This window comes from Acomys minous (assembly GCF_964271855.1).
Source record: "Acomys minous genome assembly, chromosome: 8".
In the NCBI taxonomy this organism is placed as follows: domain Eukaryota; kingdom Metazoa; phylum Chordata; class Mammalia; order Rodentia; family Muridae; genus Acomys; species Acomys minous.
In genome coordinates, this window is record NC_140489.1 from 64,420,609 (window position 1) to 64,444,292 (window position 23,684).

The 23,684-nt window shown below is 37.5% G+C and overlaps 1 protein-coding gene and 1 long non-coding RNA gene across 5 annotated transcripts in view; one reads left to right on the forward strand and one right to left on the reverse strand.

Moving 5' to 3' along the window:
* The window catches only part of PRKD1 (protein kinase D1), a 300,126-nt gene that overhangs the window by 235,882 nt on the left and 40,560 nt on the right, over positions 1-23,684 (forward strand). For all 3 annotated transcript variants that reach the window (XM_084793725.1, XM_084793726.1, XM_084793727.1), the window contains 9 exons: positions 8,753-8,963; positions 9,119-9,196; positions 10,929-11,133; positions 12,489-12,612; positions 14,060-14,137; positions 15,473-15,752; positions 16,686-16,738; positions 18,712-18,784; positions 20,167-20,273. In XM_084793725.1, the coding sequence (XP_084649851.1) occupies positions 8,753-8,963; positions 9,119-9,196; positions 10,929-11,133; positions 12,489-12,612; positions 14,060-14,137; positions 15,473-15,752; positions 16,686-16,738; positions 18,712-18,784; positions 20,167-20,273 (1,209 nt within the window). The remainder of the gene's footprint in view (positions 1-8,752; positions 8,964-9,118; positions 9,197-10,928; positions 11,134-12,488; positions 12,613-14,059; positions 14,138-15,472; positions 15,753-16,685; positions 16,739-18,711; positions 18,785-20,166; positions 20,274-23,684) is intronic.
* The window catches only part of LOC311604200, a 49,102-nt gene that overhangs the window by 23,744 nt on the left and 1,674 nt on the right, over positions 1-23,684 (reverse strand). Inside the window, exons 2-4 of one of the 2 annotated variants that reach the window (XR_014781396.1) lie at positions 20,554-20,740; positions 17,929-18,405; positions 15,643-15,866 (exon numbers count right to left, since the gene is read on the reverse strand). This is a non-coding gene — a long non-coding RNA (uncharacterized lncRNA). The remainder of the gene's footprint in view (positions 1-15,642; positions 15,867-17,928; positions 18,406-20,553; positions 20,741-23,684) is intronic. The other variant, XR_014781395.1, reaches the window with a different exon arrangement.

Here is a 23,684-nt window from a genome sequence, read left to right on the forward strand (position 1 = left end):
CGTTTGTAACAGTGGAATTCTATCCCATTGTAACTGCATCACATTTTCATTATCCATTCATCTGTCGATGGTCATCTTGGCTGTTTCCAAACTCTGGCTATTATCAATGGAGTAGAAATGTACCCAGGTGAACAACTGTCTCTGCAGTAGGATGTAGAAGCCTTAGGGTATGTGTCCAACCCTGGTATAGTTGAATCTTGAGTAGATATATTTCTAGATTCCTGAGGAACCATCACACTGATTGCCATGGTGGCTTGGCCCAGGCTTACAGCTGAGTGTTCTCCTTAGCCCACATCCTGGACTGCATGAGCTCTCCCTTGTTTTCAATGATTCTGGCTATTCTGACTGGTGGAAAATGAAATCTCAAGGTAGTTATGATTTGTATTTCTCTAATAACTAAGAATATTGATTATTTCCTTATGTGTTTTCAGCCATTTGTGATTCATCTTTTGAAAAATCTGATTAGCTCTGCACCCCATTTTTAATTGGCTTATTTATTTTCTTGATATCTAGTTTTTTAGGTCTTTATATATTTTAGATATTAATGTCCTTGGTTTTTTACAGTTGTAGAAGGCAGATATAATTAAGTCTTCCCTTTCCTTGGGGGCTTTGCATTTAACAACTGGGGCACATCCATAAAGTAATTTCTACATTGTTGCTATCCTGGTTTTCTATTTCCCCATAACTTGAAAGTTTTCTTCAAACACTAGACACAGTGCTTATGTGGATTGAATATTGAGTTTGGGTGCTTTAGGGCTTTGCTTGAACCATGTTTTTCTGTAAAATCTATCTGTCAGAAAGCTTTCTGTTTGATGTTTACATGAAGAACAAGAAACAAGCCACAAGGAAAGGCAACTTTTCCACTCTGCTTTCCAGATGAACTAATGACAATCACAGTTCAAAGTGAATATGCTGTGTTGGGAAAAATGTTTGAATCCTGTTAAATATTTAAAGACAAACTGGCAGTAGGAGTCCCATGATGTAATCAAAGCATTACTTACTGGGATGGTGCCACCCTTGCTAAGTCATTAGTGTAGAGTATCGAGTTAAAAGCAAATCCCTCCCCACAAAAGCAGGGTAAGTTGTCTTTCTGTGTAGGACTCTGATGCAGCAGCTTCTATGTGGAAGTCGTTGCACAGAAAACAGTCTTAGTGAGAGATTTACTTCAGAAAGATGAGCTTTTTATTTTTTTAAAATCTCTTTAATATTACTACTACTTAGTCCTTATTTTCATCATTGTTCTGCTCTGATATCCTCCGCATCTATGCTGTGATGCACTGAGAATGGAAATAGCCTTTGTGTAAGCATTTCATTGTCTAGTTTGCCAAATCCAATAATTGCATGCATGTACCCCAAACCTTATTGTATGATTATATTGATCCCAATATGCATTTGACACCTGGAATTTCATTCACAGGACAAAAGACTAATATAAAATATAAAATTTTTAAGTGCATTCTTCTGCATGTGCTCTGGTAATTATAGAGGAGGTAATTTAAATCAGTTCTTTGAAGTTTGAGCCAGGTTTTGCTCCGAACATATTAATGAAAAAGAATTTAAAAAATACAGCTGTTCTGTTCCCAGAGCCTTTCAACATTCCTCATGTTCCATGAAAAAAAAACCTATAGTACAGACTGTTCAGGTTCACCAAATATATGAAGCCAAACTAGACCTTACGCAACAATAGAAATCCACCATCTTAATAAACTCAGAAAAAAACATTTCTGTTGGTGGGTATGGTATGAGAGACTTTGCTCTAGACAAGAGTTATCTTCAAGAAAAAATGTAATATAAAACTCTACAGTACTGCAGCATATTGAATCCACTACAATCAGACATGTAAATGATAAAAAAAATGTAGTAAATAAAGGAAGAAAAGAGATGATGTTCTGCATCTAGCATATCAGATGCAGAATAGTTACCTCAGCCCTGCCTTTCAGGTACCAACTTTATATTGAAGTTACCTCTAGCATCTTGAAATGCACAGATTTCACAAATTCTGAAAATGTTTAGGTTTGGTTTTGTTTGTTTTTATTAAAACAGAATTTTATCAGCTAACCAAAGCCTAGAACTTGGCAATTCTCCTGCCTCAGCCAGCTGATGGAGGAATTACATCCATAAACAACCATATGTTGTTCAAGTTTTAATTTCAGGGTTCTGTTCCATTACCATGAATGTTTTTTTTAACAGGAATTACTGACAATAATCCAGAAATCCTTTTTCTGGGACTATTGTGTGATCCACAATGTGTGTGTGTGTGTGTGTGTGTGTGTGTGTGTGTGTGTGTGTGTGTGTGTGTGTGCGCGCGCGCGCGCGCGCACCTTGTTCTATGAGATGGAAACCTGAGGGTTTTTTTAATCTGTTGCTCTTAAGTAGTTCACACTGTCCAGATCTAGCCAGGGGATTGCTTATTCTCCATGGTTTTGGGGAGAGCAGGGACTACTTCTGACATGAACTCTGGTGCCACCAATTTGATGGCTTCCCCTTGGTGGGGAGGCCCAGCGCCACACAGAGGAAGGGGAAGCAGGCTATCTGGATGTGAGACAGGGTAGGCTGTGGTCATACTGTGGGAGGAGGTCCCCTTCTGTCAGAGGTCTGGGGTGGGGGGATAGACGGGACAAGGGAGGAAGGGTGGGAAGGGGAAGATACAAGAAAAGGGATAACATTAAGGATGTCATGTGAATAAATTATAATAAATTTTAAAAAATTTAAAGTTCCTTCTTCTAAAATTGAAGAATAGATGAAGGTCATATGAGCTCTTAAGACATCAGCAGGTGGTAACTCAGTCTTCCTTTTCCCCTTGGGCTCATATTTTCTGAAAACTCATACAGGTATGTGTATGTATGGTTCCAGAAGAGAATACAGTATTATAAACTGGCCTTCAGAGAGATTTTCTGTTCTGTCTTTTCTAAGGCACCAGTCATCTGATAAAATTAAGAGTTCAAACTCCCTCTGCCACCATTGTGTCAATCTACATAAGGGAACATGTATATACCCCCTATTGCAAGACTGTGAAAATTGTTCCTTCATTTAGAAGTATAGGTTATATTGGATATTATTAGTTACAATCGAGACTAAAAAAGATAACTATTCAACTGTGGGAGAATGTTCTGTCCATTGAGTGGAGAGTGGGGTATGACTTTCACACGAACTCTGGTGCCTCATATTTGACCATGCCCCCTGGAGGGGGAGACCTGGTGGCACTCAGAGGAAGGATAGCAGGTTACCAAGAAGAGACTTGATACCCTATGAGCATATATAGGGGAAGGTAATGCCCCTCAGGAACAGTCATAGGGAGGGGAATAAGGGGAAAATGGGAGGCAGGGAAGAATGGGAGGATACAAGGGATGGGATAATCGTTGAGATGTAACAAGAATAAATTAATAAAAAAATTTAAAAAGATAACTATGAATGTAATTAGTTGAGATGCCACTTGATTTTAACATTTCAGATGCCATGTCTGTCCAGAGGGCTCACATTCTTACAGCTATTAAAGTGAGTTTCTGATTGTAAATTCTGTGGCCTGCCTGTCCCTGCTCTGTTGTATCATGTGGCCCTGGAATCCCATCATTGCATGCTTACGTAGAACAGTGTGTGCAACAGAGTGGCAACCAGTCTCTTTTCCCTAAATTCATAATACTTTGTTCAATTTTTTTTCAAAATATTAAAGCAGACTTCCCAAGAGTAATTCAGGTTCTTGCAGTTTATGAGGAGAGAATCAATGTGCATGAGATAAGGCCAGCTGTTTGTCAGATTCTTTCTTTCATGTGCGCTGGCTCTGTGCTCTAGGAGACAGTCTTGTGTCAAAACACAACTCAGAGTTAGAAATCTTAAATTAAGGATAATAAACAAAATGTTTATAGAATTTCCAAGCTTGAGAGTATTTAGTGTTGGCTAAGGTGGTAGGACATCAGTTAATCTTTTATTCTGTTCTCAAACTCTCCAGCTATGGAAAAATGTCACTTTCATTGTATTGGAGTCTTGCAACTGGCCTAGTGGCCACAGTCACTAAACACATAGAACAGGGAAACAGCCCTGCAGAATTAATTATTCAGTAGCATTGAATACAATGGTTTAATATATTCGTGATTCTTGTTTTATAAGCTTCAGGCCTATCTTTATTAGCTCCCTCACTCTGGGCAAACATTCTCCAGAGTAGTTAACTTTTATCATTTTATCTTTTGATTTTTGTTCAAGTTTTTTCATAGAACGCATTTTATAACATTCTTTCTGAGCTAATTCTATCAGACCTTGAGCTAGTTCTATTTTTTGGTTGAGAGATTTGTAATGACCATCTCTGTTTCACTAGTGGTTACACGTTTCCTTACACTCTTCATCTTGACTTAGCTTTGCTAAGTTGTCATGTCAAGAAATTAATGCATTTCTTTTAGGTTTTCCAGTTTAGTAGAAAAAGTGTTTAAGCTATGTTCTTATAATTCTGTGAATTTCCACAGTTTGTTACTTTTGACTTCTAATTTTATTAATATACATTTCCCTAATTTTTATTATTTCTTCCTGTCTACTCTTTTGGGGTATTATTCTTGTTTTCTAGACTTCTCAGGTATGTAACAACATACCTGTGTTACTAATTTGAGGTGTTTGTTTGTTTGTTTGGAGTGTAAGCATTCTAAGGGTATCTCTTAGAACTGCTTTCATTTTGTCATATAGGTTTTGTATATTGTGGTTTTATTATTACTCAATGTTGAAAAGTTTTTCATTTCCTTGAATTCTGTCTTGACCCAGTTTTCTTTCAGTAGTGAGTTGTGCAGCTTCCTGCTGTTTCTGTTGTTGATATCCAGCTTTAATCTGTTGTAGTCAGATAGACTACAGGATGTTATTTCCATGCGCTCGTGTGCACACATGCACGTGTGTGTGTGTGTGTGTGTGTGTGTGTATGTGTGTGTGTGTGTGTGTGTGTGTGTGTGTGTGTCCTACTACTATGTGGCCAATTTTGAACAAAGTTCTTTGAGCTGCTGAGAAGAAAGTATATTCTTTAGTCTGTTAGGTACATTTGATTTATGACATTATTTAATTCTGATGTTTCTATATTTAGTGTTTGTCTCAATGACGTATGTATTGGTCAGCATTAGATAGTGAACTCACCCACTGTTTCTGTGTGAATATCAATATGTATTTTTTTAACTGTAGTAATCTTTCATGAACTTGGGTGATCTTTTGTTTGGTGCATAAATGCTTGGTATGTCCTCTTGTTATGTTTTATTTTAATAAGTATATAGTCTTATTTCCTATCTCTTCTGATTAGTTTTGTATTGTAGTTTATGTCAGGTATTAAAATAACTATTCCTGCTTACTTCTTGGGTCCATTTGTGGCTTCTATCTTTTTATCCTGAAATGATTACCATCCCTTATGGTAAAAATGAAACCTGTTTTTGTAATTCAGGCTGTAAATCTATGTCTTTTTATTGAAGGAATTGAGACTACTTGTATTGAAAATAACTAATGAGTAGTATTTACTGACCCCCGTTCTTTAGTTATTGTTGTGTGGGAGACCCTACACCCTTTGAGTAACTGTTCTGGGATTAATTATTCCCTATGTCCTCGTGGGGTAGCTACCATTCTCCTTAGGTTAAAATTCTCCTTTTAGTGCTTTCTTGAGAGCTAAAATGAGGGACAGAAATTGCTTCAATTCATTCTTATGATGAGATTTTTTTGTTGTGTCAATTGTAATTCATAATTTTACTGGTTCTAATAGTCTGGGCTGGCATCTATGGTCTCTTAGAGGTTATAATATGTTTGTCCAGGATCTTTCTGGGTTACATAGTCTCCACTGAAAATTCAGGCATTTTTCTTCTGGATTTATATGTGACTTGGTGTTTTTCATTGCAGCTTTTTTTCTCTCATTTTGTTTGTTTGTTTTTGAGTTAGGGTTTATTTGTATAGCCTTGGCTTTCTTGGGATTTGCTTTGTAGTCCAGGCTGGCCTTAAACTCAGAGATCTGCCTGCTTCTGTCTCCCTGAGTGCTGGTATTGCAGGTGTGCACCACTGCGCCTGGCTTTCCCTTGCAGCTTTTAATATTCTTTGTTTTGGACATTCAGTGATTTGACTATTGATTATTGTGCAGTTTTCTCTCTTGTCTTGTCTATTTCCTTTTCTGCGTGCCTATTTTACTTTGATGGGAGGCTTTTTCGTTAAAATTGGAGATCTTTGCTTCAATGGTTTTGTTAAAATATTTTTAACACTTTTTTGTTTTGTTTTGTTCTGGTTTTTTGTTTGTTTGTTTATTGAGACATGGTTTATCTGTGTAGCCTGGGCTGTCTGTTGACCAGGATAGTCTCAAACTCAGAGGTCCACCTGCCTACCTGCACCTCCAAGTGCTGGGATTAAAGGTGTGTGACACCATTGCCCAATGACTTATTAAAAGTATTTCCTGGGCTTTGGCTTGTGTTTCTTTTGTATCACTATTAATCATAGATTTGGTCTTTTTGCAGTATTCTAAGTTTTCTGGATGCTTAATGCCTGTGGGGTTTTGGAGAGTTTTATGTTTAATATTTGTTGAATGAATTTTCATTTCTCCTACTTTGTCCTCAGGATCTAAATATATTTATCCCGTGTCCTGGTGTGGCTGATCACTGAAGTTTTAGCTTGATATCCTGAGTTTTTAATTCATTTTATTCCGGTTTGTCTTTTCTACTTTCATGCCTTGAATTTTTCTCATTATTTTATTTCAATTGCTTGTGTTTTCAGAGTTTCACGATTTATTCATATCATCTTTAAAATTCTTGAACATATTCATAATTACTATTCTGCCTTCTGCTCCAGCCATGTTGCTTTTTTGAGCCTCACCCAGTGGGGTTGCTCGCCTCTGGAAGAACCCTATTGTCTTGGTTTTTCATGTGGATGTGTTTGTCCCAGGATCTAAGAGTCTGGAGTGATGATGGTTGAATTTTTTATATATATAAATATCTTGTCTTGTCTTTGTTGGGTGTGTGCTCTGCTGTTTGTTGTTGTTGCCTACTCTGGGTCCTAAGCAAGTGTGGTGGCGGTTGGTTTTCTAAGTCACAGCCAAGCAGAAGGCTGTTCTTTATGAGGATACCCACAGCAGAGTGGAGGTGGGCTGAAAGGAAAGACTGAGACGGGCCACCAGGAAGAGCTACTGGGGTCCTGGGACTATATCAGGAGACTGAGTCCAGGGAGATTAACATACCCTGGGAGGAGAGGGTTAGGAACAAGCTGCAGCAGGACTAAGGGTAAGTCTGGTAAGATTGGAATTAAAGACAGGAAGGAGTCCCAGCTGAGTATGGCCACAGTGGGTCCTTGATAGTAATTCTCTGGGTCAGTGGAGGGATTGAACTAGAGATAGGCTAGAAGGAAAGGCCTCTTCCAGCCCTCCAGGAAGTGCTTGTTTCTCTGTCATTGAATTCTAATTATGAATATAGCTATGGACATAATATTCCAAGCAGAAACCTCATGTTACATTTCATACATTTTGTTGCGGCTGGTGTGTCTGCAAATTTATTTCACCACTGAGTAATAAGCAGCATTAGGTTTTGGTTAGCCAGAAACTAAAATGGATGGAGATATTATGCAAGTGGAATTTAAATTTTAGCTTGTCAATGGTTGTTCCAATTTTGAAATTAACCTGGTAAGATAAAAAGACAGGGTTCTTGCGGCAAATAAGTACAGTATTTTAGATCCAGTCTTTGCTAGCATTTAATGTAAGAGAAGTATTTAAAGTATATGATATTAGGTGTGCAAACTGCTATAACCAGAACTGTCTTTTAAGGCACCTAACAGTTATTCATGTAGAGTAGGAGGTTAACTAATTAGATGCACAATTACAATGGCTACTAAGGTGTAACTCCATTCATCTTTTATTCCCAATAAATTTATTCTAATATTCCCAAGTACATGTTCATGAAATTGTTCAAAGGGGTTGAAGTAATAGTTCAATTCAGTTAATGCAGTCTTGAAAATCTACATACTAGGTTTATTAAATAGTCCCCAAATGATAGACAGTAGCACACAGTGGTGTTATTATTACTCCAAATACCAGTATTTATCTGCCTCGTGAAGCCCATTAGTTGCTGTATTTCTTAATTCTAAGAAGGGTTACCGAACTTTAGCCCTTTACCTTTTCATATAATTGAGAAATTATTTAAAATCACATTAAATTTTCCTCCCAAGGAACTCAAAGAAACTGTAGGCATCTTTTAGAGCAAGTACTGTATGAGATTGAATTTCCATCTTTCCCTTTCAAGCAGATGACACTTCTATCCCTGTGACTATGGTGATGTAGGAAATTCCTGAAGGGAGATGCAAGTGGGATTAAGGAACATTCTTTGTTTTCTATGTTAGAAATTAAATTAACATTTTAATATTTAAAAAGAAAGAGAGAAAGAAAGAAAGAAAGAAAGAGAGGAAGGAAGGATGGAAGAAAGAAAAAGAAAGAAAGAAAGAAAGAAAGAAAGAAAGAAAGAAAGAAAGAACGTGATTTAAAAGCCCTAAACCTCAAGTTCATATATTTTGGTCTCTAGTCTCTCTCTCTCTCTCTCTCTCTCTCTCTCTCTCTCTCTCTCTCTCTCTCTCTCTCTCTCTCTCTCTCTCCAGAGTAACTCAGTGTGAGACAAAGAGGAATAAACTACATCAATCAATAGAAATCTACTTTCAGATCACCTCATACTGATGATCAAATCACTGATTTCAGTAGCAAAACAGAAGGAAACCTAAAAATGCATTTAAGTCAAGTTCTCATCTCTGACACCTTATCAGCCTTTATGATTTCTCCAAACAGCAAAAGTCTGCATCAGAGTCATTTATTGGTCGCGAGAAGAGATCAAATTCTCAGTCGTATATTGGACGGCCAATTCAGCTGGACAAGATTTTGCTGTCTAAGGTGAAGGTGCCTCATACCTTTGTCATCCACTCCTACACACGGCCCACAGTCTGCCAGTTCTGCAAGAAGCTCCTCAGGGGCCTCTTCCGGCAGGGCTTGCAGTGCAAAGGTGAGGACCACCTGGGCACCAGGCCCTGGCCACCTGCCACTCTAAGCCTTGAATGAATCATCATTCTTTTGATGTTGCTATATTTTTGAGTCACAATTTTTTTTCTACCTGATGAATTTCTGGATTTTGTTTTGTTTTAAAATTATCGTGAATAGATTGCAGATTCAACTGTCACAAACGCTGTGCTCCAAAAGTACCGAACAACTGCTTGGGTGAAGTGACCATCAATGGAGGTAGGGGACAGATTCATAGTCTTATAGTGTGCTGCATGGCACACACGGAGAGTGCTAATCATGCTTTAACAGGGGTGTTCTCTTTTTCTTTTCAGTAGAGATATTTGTAACTGAGCCACAAATAAACAATGGCTCAGATTCCTCTCTGGAATGGATACTGCCATTCTAGACCATTGGCTTTTAATAATAATAATAATAATAATAATAATAATAATAATAATAATAATAATAATATCATTCATCTTCACATGATATACAATTCATATTGAAAACTTGTATGCCCATCATTTCTTGCCTACCTTTCTTATTTCATCCCCTAAGCCTAGTTTGTTCAGAAATATATATAGTGTTGGAATACCTACAAAGTAGCGTTTGATCTCAACCTCTCTGCCCTGCTCCCTTGAAGCACTGATGCATTAGTTACTTTAGTCCCTATTGCTAAGGAAGGGCAAGATGGCAGACTGGACTAGAGGCAAACAGCTACCGAAGTCTAGCCTCCGCAGGCCACTGCTTCCAGAACATACATGAACGGGAACCTCAATTCCAAACAGGAAGACCTTTAAACCGGCCAACTGCCTAAAAATGTTTCTCCTCCTGTACTTGGAATATTTTCTTGAGAACAATCCAACAGCATGAATAAACACTGATGCACTCCCTCCCACTAGGCAGTGTTCTAAGGGCTGTCACCTTTTGTCTGTGACTTAGGATCCCAGGATACCTTTCTCCATAGACCATGAACTGTTAATGTTTAACCTTCACACCAATAGACTTCTAGATCCTCTAGATGTAGATGCTCAGGGAGATAAACTGATATTTGTACTATGAAAAACTAAAGAATACATGATGGCATTTGCTCTTGAATAGCAGGGGGCAAAAAGCAGGAGTGGATACTGTCTGGGAAAATATTTCTCATGCATACAGATTTCCAGCATAGAGGTCCAAAGTTAACTGACAAAATTGAAAGCTTGGCAATTTTCCCACTTTCTGAGGCTTGTGATATTGACTCTTTCTCAATCCCAGGGAATGCCAATTGGACTTGATAAGTAGATCCCAGGGGAAATGGAGAAGTTTGTCATGTTGATAACTTGAAGATTGCATTTTCCCATATAACCAGAGCAGTGTGGTAAAATGGGAACTTCCTAGACTTAGAAGCTCATGATCTCTGATTGATTTGTTTTTCTTATTTTTAAATTAGCAATTTGCATTAGTGAAGTAATTAAAAGTGTACCACTGCCATCAACCACACACGGACAGGATTTAATATTCAAATAACAAAGACTCTAGGTATTTTAAAAACTATAGCTATGTGAACAGCTTAATATACTAGGATACACTATTTTAAAACTTAATTGCTGTAGTAGTTATAGGTAACCCTTTATAATGTGACCCCAACATCCACCTATGTTTCTTTTCCCTGGAGGTCCATCCTATGAAATTGAAATATTATTAGTTTTCTCGTCATTTATGCCTGGACATGCTCCTGGGCTTAATTTAGAGTTTCTTCATTTTTAATGTGTTTTTGCCTTGGAGACATAGGAAAGAAGCACCGGGCTGTGACATTATATTTACTTTTTAATACATTCATATACTATGAATAAAGGTGAAAAATGGAACGAAAATTGGTTTGTTTGTTGGAGAGGAGGACTTGTAATTGATTTGTTAGGATTGTCTTTGCCTTACCTACTGTTTCCAAGTTTCCAGACTTATCTTTTGGGCCCAAACAATTATCTAGAATTGCTTAGCCCTGGGGCAGAATCTGATGTTGTCATGGAAGAAGGAAGTGATGACAATGACAGTGAGCGTAACAGTGGACTCATGGATGACATGGAAGAGGCTATGGTCCAGGATGCTGAGATGGCTATGGCAGAGGGACAGAGTGATGGTGCAGACATGCAGGATCCAGATGCAGATCAGGAGGACTCCAACAGAACCATCAGGTCAGAACCACTGTAGCTCTCAAGCTCTTAGGTATTTCAGTCTATAAAAGAAACAGAGTGTTCTTGGCTTCCTTACAAAGACTGTGTAGTGTAGAGGAAAGCCTGTTGAACTAAGAGGCCTGGTTGCCCTGGGAGAAGTGCTTGTGTCATCGCGGTTTTATTCATCTGTTGATCCATTTCCTTTGTGCATGAGGAATACACATATTTGCTGTGGTCACTATGAAATTAATAGTTAATATTAACTCAGGGTTTATTGTGTGGAAATGCAATAATTAGGAGTCAACCTCAGTAGAAATCACTTACTCAAAAATTGTCCCCTATTATAAATCTCACATTCTGGGTGCATCTCATTGTTCTTTTTTTTAATTTCAGGAATATGTGTAATTTTCTACTTATTATTTATATTTATTGTTTTAGACCTCGGTGATCTTCACTTTTCATATTAGTATTCAGTCTAGCATGGCCATCAGGTCAAATGGAACTGCTGCCTGCTATCTAATTGAATCTTATTGCAGCCATCACACTGCCTACACCGTTTAAATGGTGAATGATGCAAAACCCAAGATCCTCACCACCTGACCCCTTACAGAATATAGTTTCCACTCTAATTGACATTGTAAACCATACTAACATTTTCCTGTCCATTTTAGTTAGAAATGGCAAATTCATTAACACGTTGAGATTAATCACGATGATGCCGAGAATATATTACATGTCTTTCATTTATTGGAATAATAACATTCTTTCAGTAGTGAAAAGTGTTAGTCTTGTGACCTGGCTTTACTTTGAAGCACATGCATTTCTTTTGTGCCTGGGGACTTGAGGAAAGTAGAGGGAAGGATGAAGGGGGGTCGGGGGGAGAGGTGGGAATTATCCCATGAATACCAGCTCTGCAAAAGGCAACTCAACTGGGAAGTTTCAGTTCTTTTTTTTGTTGTTTTTTTTTTAAAGAAATCTTTCAGACACAGTTCATATAGAAATACATTATCTACAAATTATTATTATCATGCATATAATAAACTTTTCTCTATGATTTTGAATGCTATGGCTTCAAAACACTGACAGTAAACTCTGCTGTTTTTCTAAAAATTTGAACACTATCCAGTTCAATATGAAAACTCAGGTGCTTCTTACTCTGCCTAGGGAGTTTTAAAGTGAACATCTGAAGTACCTGTCACTCTTCTGAGGAACTCACTTTCGAAACCATCAACCTCTGACAGTACATTTCACTGAAAATGAGATGTGGATCTTTTTTTTTTTTTACTTCTGCTTTGAAATAGTTTAAATGAGCTTTTATTCGTTGGAAGAACTGAATGGGAAAATATTTCTCTGCTAACATATTTTGACTTTCCCAGCCCTTCCACGAGCAACAACATCCCGCTCATGCGGATAGTGCAGTCTGTCAAGCACACCAAGAGGAGGAGCAGCACGGTGATGAAGGAAGGATGGATGGTCCACTACACCAGCAAGGATACACTGGTAAGGAGACAGAGGTGTTCCCTATGATGCTTTTGCCCCAGTGGACTGTGGGATATGTTAGTTCTTGAGGGTAGACCAGAGGCATCAGCTCAGCAAAGCATACACTATCTGGATGTTTGGTGTAGGTGAATCAGAAATAGGGTTAGAATAAAACTGTACAAAGCAACTCCAGCCAAGAAAAAAAAAAGCCATCTTCAGATAATGAGAACATCTACACCTGTCATTCCTAGGGCAGCCATGAAAGTGGTCCTGTGTTTTGCCTTAGGCTCCTCTGTGGCCTAGAGGTTTTAAAGAGAGAGAGAGAGAACACTGACCACTGTCATATATTCTCAAGACCTAAATTCTTTGTTTAAAAATTCAGCCACCCAGGTGTGTGACAGCCCTGTAGTGTGTTTCCTGTCTTACCAGTAGAATGGGAACAGCTGGTAATGAAGGTGTGTGTATGGGTAGCAGAGGGCACTGGTGAGCCCTGATTCAGTTGACATTTGCTGAGAGCTTTCCATTGTACTTTCCTCATCTCTGCCCGCTGATAGGATTTCTGCCACCTCTTTAGACAAAGAGACATGAATGCCTTCACTGATCCTTTATAATTTAAACCTTTGTGTGGGAGAGAAAATTTAGTTCAGGACTCAAGTGACCACTGTCGGTTTCTTCTTGGGCCTGTTGGAAGATATTTAAGATATATTTAATGTTTTTTCTGGTCTAAGAGTGGCTGTGAGAGACACCAAAAAAAAAAAAAAAAAAAAAAAAAAAAAAGACTTAGCTTCTGAGAAGATGCAAATGCAAACATGCCCACGTGCCCACCCTCCCACAAAGGTGAGGTACTGAAAGAGCAAGGCTTGATCACCAAATCACGGCCATGCACTCAGGACCCAGCTCAAGAGAATGAGAAAGTGTCAGGTGCCTTTCCTACCATTGTTAACTTGGAGCCCTGGGGTCAAACCTTCCATCTAATGAAATGTGTTCTGTGGTGGAGCATTCAGAGTTGTACGGAGAAATGAACTGAAAATGCCTGGCGGAATCCTCAGGGCCTGCCATGTTCCAAAGGGTAAACCCACACAACCTTCTCCCTGATAGTAAGCCCTGTGTTTTGTAGACTACAAAATCTCCTTTAGCTCTTTAAGCAAATAAGTATTAAAAATGAGGATATTTTTGCCACTCACTGTGGGCACATGAATGGCAGACCAGGTCCTTCCCAGGATGCGAATCCAGTGTTTCTTTGCAGCACAGTGTGATTAGCAGCCATTAAGGTACGTGCAGAAACTTGTCTGTCACGTTACGTTCATTAAATATTCAGCTTCTAGAGTCAAATTTTGGGGTATTTTTATTTTTATTTTTTGGCCTCTTGCCCTTTAACTTTTCACCGTAAACCCATCTCCCCCCTGAGAATCTGCACTTGTTTTTATAAAGCACATATAGTTTTATAGTTTTGTAACTTCTCTTTCAGCGAAAAAGACATTACTGGAGATTGGACAGCAAGTGCATTACACTCTTCCAAAATGACACAGGGAGCCGGTACTACAAGGTAAGGATGGCTTCTTTCTTTTCTGATTCATCTGTGAATCATACAGTTTCCTGCAAAGTGCTCTGGCTTAGGGATGGTGATGAGCTGGATGATGGAGAGGGAAATGGAGGGAAAGCTAAATGCAGTGCTTTAGCGCAGTTGTGCCCTTTCACTAGAGTCAGTGGTCACAATCAGTGACTGAGAGTGGACTCTGAGATCCTCAGGAACCCAGCACTGGAGCTTGACAAGAAGTACCATTCTTCCACAATTGCCAGCAATTACAAGTATCAGATTCCTCTACTGAACAGCAATTGTCTGTCTTTATACATTAAATAGTATAGATGTGGTGTCCTGCTTAGCTCCTTAGGTTCTTCATGGCCCTCTTTACACAGCTGTAGCACAAAAGCAAACTATTAAATTTTAAATTGAAAAACCTAACATTATTACTTTAGTTACTTTATGCTTCCTGCAGTATAGTATGGGACCTACTCTTTTCAATACTTAAATGACCATAAAACAAAGAAAAAAAAACAATTTTGGGATTGGGAGAGATAGCTCATTTAATAAAGTACTTTCCATAGAAGCCTGAAGACCTGAGTTTAACTCCTCAGGAATAATAATAATAATAATAATAATAATAATAATAATAATAATAATAATAATAATAACAACAACAACAACAACAACAACAACAACAACCAGGCATGGTCTAAGGTATCTTATATCCCTAATGTAGAAGCAGCAGATATAAGCAGATTTCTGGAGCCAATTGGTAAGCCCCGAGTTTAGTGAGAGATCCTGTCTCAAAAAATGGGTAAGTGACCCAGGCACATATAATTAAAAAACAAAACTACTCTGTAAGTTAATTGCTGTGGGTTTTCTGAGTGAACACTCACTACTTATATAACTATATTATATTATTATATATAGAATCAAAACATGTTTGATTGAGGTACTTAAAGGAGCACTTGAAATAAAAACAGCCATAAATACCCAAATACATTAAAAAAAATTACAGTTTACCTCAAAGCTTTGTTAGAGTTCCACCTGCTTTGTTAGAGAGACCACTGTGAAAGAAAGAAAAATGAGACACAGAGAGAGAGAGAGAGAGAGAGAGAGAGAGAGAGAGAGAGAGAGAGAGAGAGAGAGAGAGAGAGAGAGAGTGGAAATTCTCAGAAAGTATGATAAGGCCTCTGTAGAAAATTAAATTTTATGCATGCTGTATATGTTATAAAATGTTTTCTGTACCTTGTGTCTATTTGTAGCTTCCTTTCTTAAATGGCATGGATTTTATTGAATAAATTTTTATTTACATGCTTATGTTAGACTACATTTACCATACTTTGTCTTCCACAGGAAATTCCTTTATCAGAAATTTTATGTCTGGAGCCAGCAAAACCGTCAGGATTAATTCCCATTGGCGCTAATCCCCATTGCTTTGAAATCACTACAGCAAATGTAGTGTATTATGTGGGAGAGAATGTAGTCAACCCTTCAAGTCCTTTACCACACAACAGTGTTCTCACCAGTGGCATCGGTGCAGATGTGGCCAGGTTGTGGGAGGTCGCCATCCAGCACGCTCTCATGCCTGTCATCCCCAAGGGATCCTCTGTGGCTTCCGGAACCAACTCCCACAGTGAGTCCAATGGCTTCAGTCTTTCATGGAGTACACTCAGGCTCCTCACGGTCCAGTAAAAGACCTTCTGCTTTCCCCAGTGAGACATTGAAGAAAGACTCCTTGTGTTGGCTTCTGTTTGTGGGAGAACATGGAATCTCTGAAGAGAAGCTGCTATGCTTACTAAAACACCTAATTCATTAAATTATTTTATATTAGGACTTTTATAAAGTCAACTGTAACCTAGATACCAAACAACCACAGGTGCCACTTGTTAGTTACGCTGCATTACCACTTGATTGTTAGTCCATTGTGAACACTTGATCACGATCATGTCATCCCAGGAAGAAATTTCTGGACATTAGTGAAATAGATTCAGTCGGAGTATAATGAAGATGAAATATCAAGACTGAACCAAAAAAAGGATATCTTTTAAAGTTATGATCTGAAATTCCATCATAGTTATTAATCATGCAACTTGCAGATTTTAACTATTTTAACATTATAGTCTATGTGAGCTGTCATAATTATCTTTTTACTTTTTAGCCAGTATATTAATTGGATATAATATGCTTATTTTGAGTATAAAGAATGTATCTGTATTTAAACTAAGCACTTAATCAGAAACCACTATTGGAATCCCTAAAACACCATTAACTAATGATTTGCCTACATTCTAACAGAAACAATTAATTTCTCTAAGTTAACAGAGTTGCTGTGTGCCAAAGCCAGAAATGGAACCAAAGTCTTTTTTAATCTAAGCAATATGCTGACAAATATATATTTAAAAACCAAGTATATATTAAGTTTGTAATTTTAAGGGGAATAATGTGCTTTAATAGAAATATTTGCAGAAAAATCTGATTGCTATTATTAATGTAAATATAGCCCACTGGGATCTTGCTTTTTTCCTTTAACTATTTTATGTCTTTTTTTTTTAACTTGCACTTCCAGAAGATATTTCTGTGAGCATTTCAGTTTCAAATTGCCAGATTCAGGAAAATGTGGTGAGTCTGTTTCTATTAATATAAATTTCAGAATATGACTACTGGAAAATGAACAGTATCACATGATAACATTTTATTTATTTAATTTGCTATATATTTTCTTCCATGATATTATAAAAGCAGTACACTGTTTGCTGATTTTTCTAAATTCCATAATATACTATCAAAGGCAGTTTTTCCTAAGAGACCATTGTAATGTGTTTCAAAAACTTTTCATATTTATCTTTTTTCTTTAGACCAAAATAGGACAAATTGTTTACCAAGAACATGGCAAGGAGGTTGCAGGCTTGCTAGTGACAGCTAGAGTGTCACTGATCCACACTTGATACTTGAATTTTAATGGTTGATTTTTCACAGTAAATAGATACAAGAATAAGATAAAAATTTTATTTGTTGACATTCTTAAACATGTCATCACCTCCTTCTTTGCTAACAAGGAGTGCTGATAAATGACAAGGGTTGCAAACGATCTTAGTCACATACACATGCCTCAATACAGACCTCAGAAAAAACTTTCTGAAATCAGGAACCCCTGTCACGAGTGCCACTTGACACAAACGTTTCAGATTTTAGAAGTTACAGCTATGTTGTAAGATGTTTTACATGCTGTTGTGTTTGCTTGATTTCATCTCTATACCCAATACCCAAAATAGAATAAAGCTTTTCCTACCTCATTCCTATGACCAACAGCATTAACTGTTTGCTCACTGTATCTAAGACCCAAATAGAGCAATTTCCCACCCTGCTTACAGTGACCTGAGACTGTTTATCAAAAAAGAACCTCTGTGAATGTCTGTTTAGTGCTACTCTTATGCCTGGAATACTTGGTGCACTGGTTTAAACTGAACAAAGACTGAGAAGGATTACAGGAGACAAGGTCATAGCGAAGGTTAAATGGATACTTGTGCTGGTCGCCCTGAGATGCAGGCCTCAAGTCTGCAGGTGGCTGCTGCCCTTGCTTACAAAAACCAAAACGAAAACCTTGAAAACATACAGGCCACTCTAAAGCTTGCGGCGTGGTTCCCAGGTGATCACAGAGTTTCCCCCTAGTCATCTGTGGTTGTCCACTGAAAATTACAAACCGAGTTTTCAAAGAAATTTGAAAGAGTCCATTTGTTAGCAGATGGCGTCGCTTGGCTTCAGAAAAGACTGAAATGCTGATTTTCGTTGCCAGGGAGTTTTGAACTCACCTTCTGAGTGCTCCAAAGGCATGACAGTGCACAGGCTTCCTAGCTGTTCTCTGAGAAGGAAGAAGGAAAAGTGGTAGGGGAAGCAGGATCATACCAGGGAAAATGTGGCTGGAAAGTGTTGTGTTGTTTTTGTTTGTTTGTTTGTTTTAAGATTCATGAGTTGTAGGGTGGGAAATAGAAGATGTGTTAGGATTACAGTACCAGGTAAAGAGGAAGTAAAAGCTTTGTACATTTCCATGAAATTGCTTATAGCAAGGCAGGGTGTGAAACCCCAGTAACTCACTCTCATGTCAGGAGTTTTAACTTCATAAGTGGTGATGGTGAGTGAGTTGCTTACATAGCAGCTGGGAATTCTGCCATGGTTGTCTACAGCTTAGGTTCCTGTAGGAATGACACCTGCCATGGGGTAGCCTCGCTGTCCTGGCCAGAGGCTGAAGCAGGGTGGACATGCGATAAGTTTACAGAATTTCTGAATTTCTAGTACAGAAAGGAAAATCCACATTCAGATATTTTTAGTAAATGACATTGATTGGTTTTAGGTCCCTCTTCTCTTTATTAAAATGTGCCATACCCCAAACACTTAAGAGCAGAAGTTTTCAAAATACCATATTCGTATAATTTGAATATTATAGCCATTGAAATTTTATCAAACATTTGCTAGTATTTAATGCTGTTTGGGATATTTAATTATATTTATATTCAATACTGTGATAGTAATGATAAAACATACTAGGACTAAGGCTTGTTCCCTGTCCTTGTTTTCCTCTGTGTCTGTGCCTGTAGGACATCAGCACCGTCTACCAGATTTTTCCTGATGAGGTTCTAGGTTCTGGACAGTTCGGAATCGTTTATGGAGGTGAGTATGTTCAGTTAGTGATTTTAGGAACTTAGAAATACATGCACCTGCGTATAAAGTATTATATTACCAAGAAAATTATAAACAACGTGATGTGCATCTGTGGCTCCTGAGATGGCCGTTCTTTGAAAACTTGGTAATTTTAAAGTTTCCTATTCTTGAAACGCTTGTTTTGTTTTGTTATGTATTCGCAAACCCTCCTCACAGTGCTGAAGCACTTTCATTCATTTATTTAAATAAGCTATTGTGGGAAATGGAAACTGTAGTTTTCAAACAAAGCCCCTCCATTTTTTTTTCTCACCATCTTGGACCAGACCCTTATAGGTGCTGTTTGCCGCTGAAGCCAGAATCCTTGAATTCTAACGTTTTCCACAGTGTATCCGATTCATAGAAACTGAATGTTTTTGCTTTTCAAGGTCATGCTTAGTTTTTTTTTACTTCCTTGAAGTTTCTGTCAAATAGTTCAAACTTTTAAATAACGTTTACTTTAAAATTTTTATCTGCTATAGAAATGATGTATTAACTTTTTTTATTTTGATAAGTAACAAGTTATTTCTGTGAATTTGCATTTTTACTTACTATGTACTTTCATCATATTATGAGAACCTGAAATATAGAACTTACAAAATGAAATTTTAAGTTGTGCTGTTCTTCAAAGGGATTTAGAATTTTATAAAAATATTGCAATGTTTTATAAAAACATAATAGGCATTAACCACTGAGGACATGAATAGTAACCACTGTCTTAATATATATTACTGTAATAAGAGAGACCAAGTGTAGTTTATTTTTCTACAACATAATACTTGCATGATAAAAATAGTGGTAGACTGAGTCTAGTAAATGTATGTCATAGCAAGACAGGGGTGATAAGTAAGATGAGAGACCAGCAAACTCAAGGCAGTTTGGAACACTGCACACGGAAGGACTTGAAAGACTGTCTGTAGTAGGGTGCGGCTACATAAAGAAGAGCTCGAACAGTAAGAGCAGACACTCAGGAGATGGAGACAGTGAGCATAGGATGTCAGCGGTGAGTGGTCCACAGCGGCAGGGGAGTGGAGCTACCAGGAGCTCTGGATGTACAGGGAGCTACTGCTGCTGTAAATTGCTGAGATGAATTAGAGTCTGTATGAGTCAAGACATGAGGACTGATGTTCAAGAAAGTGAGATCACAGAGACAAGGAAGCACAGTGATGAAGGGAGGCCATCTGGAAGGGACCACTGACACTCTTGAGAGCAGGATGCAAGGACAAGGGACACTGGGAATAAAAGGTATCAAAGTAACAGATTTACAGCATAGTTTCTATGGCCAATACTTTTCACCAACTGTATCTCTTAATTTGCTAATTAATTATTTTTTGTTTCTCATTTTTATTTTAAAGGTAAACACCGTAAAACAGGAAGAGATGTAGCTATTAAAATTATTGACAAATTAAGATTTCCAACAAAACAAGAAAGTCAGCTTCGTAATGAGGTTGCAATTTTACAGGTAAACTGAATCTCATTTAATATTTGTAAATCCCGACTCCTTGACTTCTGAAAAACAAACAAAAGTTATCCAAAGATTACAGCCCAGATAACTAAGGGCATTTTAACTGGAAAGGCAAACAGAGTCAGACTTGACTGAATGATGTCCTCCCAAGTGTGGGAAAGTAGTTCTTTTTCATGTGCCTAATATACTACAGTTTGACATATCATTACTATTCATTAAACAGGCATATTTTCTTGATGCACATACTAAATTTTTCTTAGATTAAAAGTTATCTTACCTTCATAAACACTTCTTCTTTATGCTGTGATAAGTACATGAATTGGATTTGCAGATGTCAGCTTATAGGGTGTGAAAGTAACATGTGTCTGAGAAAGAGCTTGTCTTGATTTTCCTGATGCCCTTTTTGTTTCTCCAGGTGAGTTTTATTTGATATGAAAATTTTCACAATTCTCATTCACAGTATTCTGTAACACCAGAATATTTTATAAAAGTTATTGTGTGTCTAATGTGTATAATTCTTACAATGTTTTTTTGAAATGAAAGGAAAATCCAGTGGCTGTTTGCTAACTGGTCAACATAGCTATAAGTCTACTCAATTTATATGTTTGATAAGCACATGTTTTTATATAAGTGCCAAAAATCTTACTTATCTAAGGTAATATTAGTTTTTGATTCACAATTTTATGTAAGTTTTCAATTTATATTGATAATAAAGCAGTTTACTATTCTGCTTTTACTGTTTTGCTTAATTCCCATTTATTGAGGTCTGCATGTGACTATAACTGATTTGGTTTTACCCAGGTCCTAAAGTGTAAGCCTATTGTTGTAGTGTATAGGTTGAGCTGATGCAGTAGGATTACTGGTTTGAAACCAACTTGGTTACATAATGAGACCAAGTAAAAGAAAAGTGTGAAGAGAATGTGATGGAGATGGAAGGAGAAAGAAACTAAAGGAGATAACGATAACCAAAAACTAATGCCTATTTGTAGAGAAAAATAGCACATTTTCCTGGGCCTCAGGATTCCTAAAATTGCTGTTTTGTGCCTTTGGGCAACAATGTGACCCCGAGATCTATCCACAAACTTCTCTGTCTTTGTACCCATAATTAAGATTACCGTTCGGTTCTTATATTAATGCCTTAGCATTTGCTATTCTGTGACCAGAAAAAAAGAGTATGTGTTGAGGCGAGGGAAATAGCTAAGTGGCTAAAATACTGGCCACAAAATCATGAGGACCAGAGTTCAGTTCCAAACACCCACAATAAAAACCTGTACATAAAGGAAGCATGCTTCTGTCATCCCAGCCAGTCAGTCTAAACAGTCCCTTTGCTTCATCCTGTGAGATACTATGTCAAAAACATAGCTTCCATGGACATACATGGACATACAAATTGGCTTGCATACTGAACATACACTTGCACACATTGCCAGACACACACACACACACACACACACACACACACACACACACACACACACACTCACACTGTTCACTTTGTGACTTTTTCTATAATTAATATCTATAAACTTAGCAAATAACATCTTTGCAAGTGTGGCCCTCCTTCTTCAGTCCCCACTCCCACGTGGTCTTCTGGGAAGAGCTCCCAGATGTGGAGTGGGTACCTTTGCACTTTTGGGAGCAGGTGCCCAGGCTTACGTGTGTAGAGTTTGATAAGGGCTCAGGGGTCTACAGGAGACTGGATTGTAGTGCTGAGTGGAGGAAAATGTCCCTTGGGTACTTTTGCCAAGTCTTCTCTGTTTAGTTTGGTTTCTGGCTCTGTCAGGTAGCATGTTAATTACAGAATGCCTCAAACTAGTGCAAATATAGTGTGAGGAAAATCAAAATTCACTTTTATTTTCAATATATATTTTTCTATGTAGCTGAAGGGTTTCCATTATCTTACTCAATAATTAGAATTTTAATCTCTGTAGCTGTTTTTGAGTAACAGGAGTTAAATGGATAGGGGAAGTAGATCATCTATATCTGTTTTCATTACATGTAAATACTTTATTATTATGATATATTAGGGAAATGTTAATGAATATAGATTTTAAAGTTACTGCATAAAATTTCCAAGGGACACATTCATATTCTTTTGACTTCTTTTCATAAAAAACAATCAGAATTAAAGAATGGTTGTTTATTACTATCAGGGATATTATAGAAAACTAACATATTTACCTATCTATATCATGTAATATTTTAATTCAAAATCTAGTATAAGTATGGATTGTATGATATACTTAATAACATATACTTCTCTTCCAAAGTTTGTTGAATCAAGATGAAATTTATCTGTTAACATAACAATATCAGAGCTCATACAAAGCTCTGGCTAATATGTATAAATATTCTTCTATTCATTATACTATTGTTTTTGCTTTTCTTGAAGTATATCTTTTATTTACCAGTAAATTGAATAATATTAGAGTTTTCTTTGATGATACAGTATATAAAAACATTTGGATTTATAAAACAGAAAATATAGCATATAGTTGAGTATATGAAATATAAAGGAAAAAGTCTTAAGCTCTTTGGTTCATAAACTGAATATATCCAAACTTTGCTTTAGTAAGTATGTGACCCTTTTGTTTATTCCTGTGATATTTCTTCTTGACTCATCAGTTTCTTATTTTTAGTCTTTAACAGACTCAATAACTTAGTCCTTCCCAGAACTGGTCAGTTGATCCTTTTCAAATCTCCCTGCTTATTGCACTCTATCCTTACTGGATTCCATTTCTCCTTCCTGTCATTTCCTCAGCTGCCTTCCTGACCTTATCCCTTCACCAAGCTAAGTGTCTTAGACAGATGTGAAACTCATTCACAGAGCAAGGTCACCTGTTATGAAGGAGCCATCTATCATCCTTCACAAGCGTTCTATGAGACTGCTCCTGAGGTCTGATGCTTTTTAGGTGCATCAGCCTCCAGTTTCTGTCCTCAGGGCACCTCTGCTTCATTGTGCTATTCTTACCCCAGAGCAACCTGAAAACAAACAATGAATCCTGAGGTGATCTGCTTTATTCTCCCAGAACCCTTTCCTTCAACTAATGGAACTATTGCTTTTCACATACTGCTAGGAAGCACTTCCCTTCTTTAAGGAAAGAAAGGGAGGTCTTCTGTACCACATAGAAGTGAATGAATCCCTTGAAGTTGTTCATAGTCTATTTGGGTCATCAAGTAGAATGGTACACAAATAAAAAATGCTGGGCAGTATAGTGAAAACATCATGGATCCTGCCTGTGACCTGAGAATCAGGGATACTACAGAAGAGGATGTAGCCTCAGTGAAATCATAAAACTTTATATAGCTTGCTGATAAGCAAATAAATGGGAGAAAGGGCAATAGGCTAAGAAGGTATCTCAGCAAAGAATATATCATTCCAAAATAACTAGAAAGTTTGGAACCATT